General features: G+C 45.7%; 1 protein-coding gene across 2 annotated transcripts in view; it reads left to right on the forward strand.

Moving 5' to 3' along the window:
* The first annotated feature begins 2,557 nt into the window (after positions 1–2,557).
* zgc:154055 (uncharacterized protein LOC556036 homolog) overlaps positions 2,558–6,276 on the forward strand; it is a 14,662-nt gene continuing 10,943 nt past the window's right edge. The window contains exons 1-4 of one of the 2 annotated variants that reach the window (XM_035391522.1): positions 2,558–3,134; positions 4,359–4,418; positions 5,160–5,268; positions 5,491–5,616. In XM_035391522.1, coding sequence (XP_035247413.1) covers positions 2,950–3,134; positions 4,359–4,418; positions 5,160–5,268; positions 5,491–5,616 — 480 coding nt within the window. In that variant the 5' untranslated portion in view covers positions 2,558–2,949. The remainder of the gene's footprint in view (positions 3,135–4,358; positions 4,419–5,159; positions 5,269–5,490; positions 5,617–6,276) is intronic. The other variant, XM_035391531.1, reaches the window with a different exon arrangement.

Here is a 6,276-nt window from a genome sequence, read left to right on the forward strand (position 1 = left end):
TCAGTTGTTGTGTATACGAAACGAAACCCGTTCGCGCGGCAGAAACCGACGCCACGCATCAATATCAATGTCTCTCGTCGGCGTGCTCGTTTTTCACAACGTGCACGGCGCCGTAGCTCACGTTTCCAAACGCGTCATTGTTGTTGTTTTCGTTCGGACCTCGGGACGGCATACTTAGGGGCGAAGTGCTGGAGTGCATGTGACAGAGGCAACGCTCCGGTGTGAATTTTAGCTTGGGCTCGCAATGGGTCTTAAAGGTCAGCGCTCCCGTGTCTGCGAGAAAAGAAGGCCCGTTACGCTCGCCCCCACCCCTGAAATGACGAAAGTTCGAAATCGAAAAGGCTACAAAAACAACTTCTGCTCTTTACTGCGAGAGACTCCACAGCATCACAGGGTCCTCAGCCCTGGAGCCCGTGTCGCAAAGCAGGATTACTGAATTAGCCGGATAACTGCGCTGAGTAAAACCCTGTATCACAAAGCAGGATTACTGAATTAGCCGGGTAACTGCGCTGAGTAAAAACCCGGAACAGCTCTTCTTTTTTTTTTTACTTCAGTCCGTGTTCCAGATTTGGGAGGGTTCTGGGTTTTTACTCAGTGCAGTTACCCAGCTAATCCAGCAATCCTGCTTCCTGATGCCGGCCCCTGCCCCTGGACAGCCTATGGGGTCTGAAGGTTTTCGTTTATTCCCGGCACATAAATTACGAGTGAGATCAGTGCATTGCCCACCTCACCCAGTTTCATGGGTCTAAATTTGAATCTGATTTGCGAAAGGAGAATTGCAGCCAGCAGACCTTGTGGCAGTCCACTGCATATTAAAGCATATTTAATCGCAGCATTTTCCTGAAAGTATGATGTATGAAGGAACTGGAATCTAATTAGGGAAATTTTTATTTATTTATCATTATTGTTATTTTGCATAGATTGGCACAGTTATGGGCACGCGGAAACAGGTGCCGGGTTTCATCGAAATGGATGCCAGGAAGAAAGCCACTCGGCAGGGTAACAATATTTCCGTGAGAAAAACGTCACCTCGTTTTCATCGTGGACACATGGCGCCATCTGGTGGAAGTCTCCAACATCACCTAATTGTAGGGACTTCACGTCAAAATGGCTAATGGGGTAAAATTCTAGCTCATACAACCAAATATTTAGTGGAGTATTTTTGAACCTGTATTTAAAAATAAAACTAAAAAAGTCAAAAGAAATACATGTGTATATCCTTTTGTTAATTCAATTTGGATAGCACATACTGCATGTCCAACAGCGGCCTATAAAGCCGTTTGTCAACTCTGGGTGTCTACGTACAGAATCAAGGTTCTCCCCAGGAAGTTATGACAGAGTAGTGCTGGGGTGTCTGACATGGCGTCCAATGATACTACAACGGATGCTGTCAGTTCTAGAGAGACTGAACGGAAGCTGTAAGTGGTGCTGTCATCACAAGGTGGTGCTGTTACTACAGTTTGAATTATGTGTGTGTGTGTGTGACAGAGAGAGAGAGAGAGGTAGAACGTGCTGTGTGTGTGTGGTGTGTGTGTGCGCGTGCTGTGTGAGCGTCTGTGTGCATGTGTGTGTGCATGTCGGCGCATGTACATGTGTGCGTGTATGTGTGTGCACACGTATGTGTGTGCTGTGTGAGCATGTGTGCGCATGTGTGTGTGCGTGTGTGCGCGCGTGTGTGTGTGTGCTGTGTGAGCGTGTGTGTGTGTGCTGTGTGAGCGTGTGTGCATGATCGTGTGTGTGTGGGCGCACAAACGTGTGTGTGTGTGCATGTGTATGTATGTGCGCGTGTGTGTGTTCATGTGTGTGTGTGTGAGCACATGAATGTGTGTGCGTGTGTGTGTATGCGCTGAGTGTGTGTGTGTGTGGTCAATTCAATTTGATCTGCAGGCCTGCAGCTCTTTTTACAGATACACTATCACAGGAAAACAGGAAGTAGGAAAATTGGAAAGGATCTGAAAGATCGGGGCTGAGGGCTGAAACGCCAAAACGGTGGTGATTTAAAAAAAAAAAAAAAAAAACTGTCCTGATGGGAGGGGCACTCAGGAGAAGTCCGGTTACCGAGGTGACCGGCCAGTAGCACTCAGTTAGGCTGAAATGCTAATACAGGAGCAAACAATCATCATTGTGAAGGGGGTGGGGGGTTACAGCCTGCGGTATTACACTAGCTGCTCAAATAGACAGCCCAAGCAAAGAAGTGTGTATTAATGTGCAGCTCAGGCAAGCAAGGTCATACACCTTGGCCTCCAGGTTGCGTCTTGGTGTGGGCTTCTACCAAAATAGGGGGTCAGGGCCAGTGGTCTGTGCACCCAGCGGGTGGGGGGAAAAAATTATTAGGAGGTTAAAAACCTGATAATTAAATATGCATTAAATATACCAGTATATGCCCCACACAAGTGGATCTGTGAAGCCTACTTAAATGAAGGAGACGACGTGAGGCTGGTGGATAGAATTGTACCATTGTTTCTGTTGCCGTTTCACCATCATGACCAACTTCTCTCAAAGTCTGTGGTTTTGGGCTGGTTGTGGTGGTGGGGGTGGGGAGTTAGAGGGGGGAGGTAAAATGTATGCTTGCTGAGTATTCACGCGGTTTCCGACTTCCTTCGCTAAAATAATAAGAAAACGAAAGCGACAACGCTTACCTCTGGTACACGGACGCGTGTCCGGCAGCTAAATTGGACTACGGAACTTTCCAGAGGCTAGCGCGGAGATATGAGCGATATGGGAGATAGCAGCCTTGATATCCTGTTTTGAAACACGTCCGTCTGGGTTTTAAATACACAGCGTTGACAGGCTACTTGTACTGTTGTACCGTTAAGACCTCGTGGAGTAAGGTTTCCGAGGGGCTGGTGCGCTTGTCTGTTTGCCCACCTCTAAGCAGCGATATCGGACAGCCTTTTGTGCTCGCGCACGCCAATGCCTTCGCCGTCGCTTCGGTATAGGTGAGAAGCAATGGAGTACTCGGAGCACATCAAAACCGCTAACGTGGAAAACGTGGTCCTGACGCGGCCCTTCCACGCACCCATTAAAGGGACACTGTGCGTGACGGCCCACCACCTCCTGCTCTCCGGTCGGGACGGGGACAGCTCCGCGCAGCTGTTGCTGCTTCTGAGAAACATCGATGCCATTGAGAAAAGGCAAGTAGGCTAGCGCAACGGCCAGTTGGCATTTGGTTACAAGAAGTAAGGTTGTTATTAACTGCCTTTTTTTCTGAAGCACTGCGTGATTATTCATTCAGTAACCTCTGCTACCACTGCTAATAACCTAGTTTATTCACATGTCCTTCCTAAATGTACAAGCCTCTACAACTAATTAACTCAGCGGCGATTTAAATACGTTTTTAAGTAATCGATTCAAAATATGTTTGGCCTATCCATTTAATCATAATCATAAAAGATCATAATTGTTGAACGAGCACTGTTGTTTGTTTACAGTTTGCTTGCAGTATGTTGTTGACACACCTAGAAAATAACATTTCACTGAAATGTATTCTGCTATAAGCTCGTCAATAACTACTAACTGATGTCCTAACAATTAGTGTACCGTCTATTGTTTACATTGTCTTTTATGGAAAATATACTTCTTAGGCTACGTTGTAAATATTGATTTCATTAAAATTAATGCATTTCATTTTGTATGAGTGAACCATAGGTTAAATATTAGAAAGTCTTTCGTGCAAAGCCTAGCCAACTAAAGTACACTTCTGGAAAATGTGTAGGCTACTGTTTGAGTTTTCCTATCAGTAGGCGACAGGTGTTGGCTTCGGTAGATTAACTAGGTAAACATGTCCTGAACTTGTCCCGGTTCATTAAAAAAATTCACTGGCCACGAAAATCAATGACATCCGGCACGAACGGCCATCTGCCCTCACTGCCCACATAATAGAGGGATGAGCCCTGTGCTAAAACAAACATTTTAGAAACAGGATTCACCCGTGCCAGGCGCTTCCTGTTCTCTCGCGGCTGCTCTGCTGCTGGACGCCACCGCGCGCTCACCGCAATAGCTTAATTAATGGAAAACCTGCGTTGGTTGAAGTCAGTGTTTTATTTTGGTCAGAATTCACCATGGCAAACCTGCGTTGGTTGAAGCTGTTTAATTTAGTTCAGAATTCACCATGACAAACCTGCGTTAGTTGTAGATAAGGTTTTATTTAGGTCACTATCACTTGGTAACATTATTATTATTATTATTATTTACGTTGGCACACGCATGTGGAAGAAACTCCGGGGCAGACCAGACCGCAGTGTCATTCTGCCACAGGCCGTTGTGAAAGATAAGATGAACGTGCAGTTTTTCACTTTGTCTAACCCAGTGATACTAACACCGTCTTAACTCTCTTTCGTTGTCTCTCCTGTGATCAGCGTTGAAAACCTGGTGGGATACTCTGGCCTGTTTTCTAGGAGCTCAGGCCCGGGTGAAAGGTTTGCTATGAAAACGCGTCAAGCTCCGCGCCTGCTTTGCCTGTCCGCGTCGCCCCGTCAGCTCAACTCGCCGTGCAACGCAAAAGCCAACGGTTATTAGGAGCTTATGCCTTATTGTGACGGCATCAATGCTAATAGAAACGCGCGCACGCAGGCCTACCCACAGCCATGGGCACGCGCACACGCACACATACACAAATTCCACAGAATGAACGTTGTGCTTGGCAGTATGATATATATATATATAAATTACATTAGGGAACGAGTGGAGGAGGGGAATTATCTCATCTCCATTTTTGTTTTTCCTACCTTGTGTGGAAAAGCAGGTCTTGCTGCTTGTAGCAAGAGGGAGAAGGACAGCCTCTCCCCCGGGTTATGTAACAGGCCAGAACAAAGGAATTCCCTCTCCAATATCTGTCTGAATTGCCTTTTACTAGACATTTACATCTAAAAGTGCTGTGGAAAAAAAAAAAAAAAAAAGGGGATACAAAAATATTACAAAATATTAAAATAATGAAATATATGTAGTATCTTAAAATAATCAGCAGTATTTTACAGGACAGTGACAAATATAGTTTGATGACATACAGTGAAAAAGAACAGGACTTAATAGCTTTTAGAAAGTGCATGCGTGTAAAAGGCTGTCGTGGTCACCAGACCATGAAATGGAACGCTTGTAGGGCAGTGTTATGTGGGAGCGGAGAGGGGCATGATGGTTACTGTAGTTTTCTGCATGTGAAGGACCTCCGGATCCTCAGGGACCATCACCATAAAGTGCAAGGACCTGTGCGTGCTCCAGCTGGACATTCCTGGCATGGAGGAGTGCCTGAACATCGCCAGCTCTATAGAGGTACCGGGGCTGTAGAGGGAAGTCTCCGCCCCAGATTAATTTCCTTCAACGTGATTGGTTATGCCATGGTTCACCTGTACCACATTCACACACCCTCATATTTGCTATTCAGCCAGTCCTCTGAAAACCCCTCTGGCTTATGAGTGTTCTCCATCTCTTATACATTTCTCTCTTTTAATTTCACCCTCTCTCTCTCTCTCTCTCTCTCTCTCTCTCTCTCAGGCGCTGTCCTCTCTGGAGAGGGTCACGGAGATGTATCCCTTCTTCCACAGGCCTCACTCTCTCAGTCTGCAGGGCCGTTGGGGTTTGTCATCTCCAGAGGAGGACTTCGCACGTATCCAGCCTCTGGTAACACTCTCTCTCTCACACACACACGTGCGCGTGCACACACATACATACACACACACACACACACACACACATTTTTATTTGTGAAACACATGCTGACTTTCTTCTTAAGAGAAAGAAAGATTACACTCTGCTTCTATAAATTGTTACACTCAACACATAAATGAAATACAAAAGCAGACTTGTTAAACGTACCGCTGATTTAACATTGATTTCAGACTCTGCTTTAACCATTAGTCGAGGACTGAAAAAGTGGATAAATATAAATAAAGATAAATTGTGCTCTTTGAAAACTAGCAATTTACACACGAGGATTTTCGCTAAAACCTGCTGCTCTGGGCTCATGTCCCAAACTTTATAGGAAGCAGTGCTGCGAGAGAAGAGGAAGGGGAGGGGGAGACAGGAAATGGAGACAGGAAGTCAGGCTATCCTTAGTGTCACATGTGTGCGCACAAAGAGTGACAGACGCCAAAAGGTTTAAGCACTAGTATACTGATCACGTAAGGTGCCTTCTTGCATAATGTACCTTCTATTACCAAATGACAGCCTTTTAGGGCTTTTCATTTGATTTTAGGGTGCTTGGATTTAGGGGTTTGTGGTTTTCAGCTGCTTGGAGTTCAGGGTTTTTTGGTCCAAGGTGCAAGGTTTATGTTAGCAGAC

Source organism: Anguilla anguilla, chromosome 1 (assembly GCF_013347855.1).
Source record: "Anguilla anguilla isolate fAngAng1 chromosome 1, fAngAng1.pri, whole genome shotgun sequence".
Taxonomy (NCBI): Eukaryota; Metazoa; Chordata; class Actinopteri; order Anguilliformes; family Anguillidae; genus Anguilla; species Anguilla anguilla.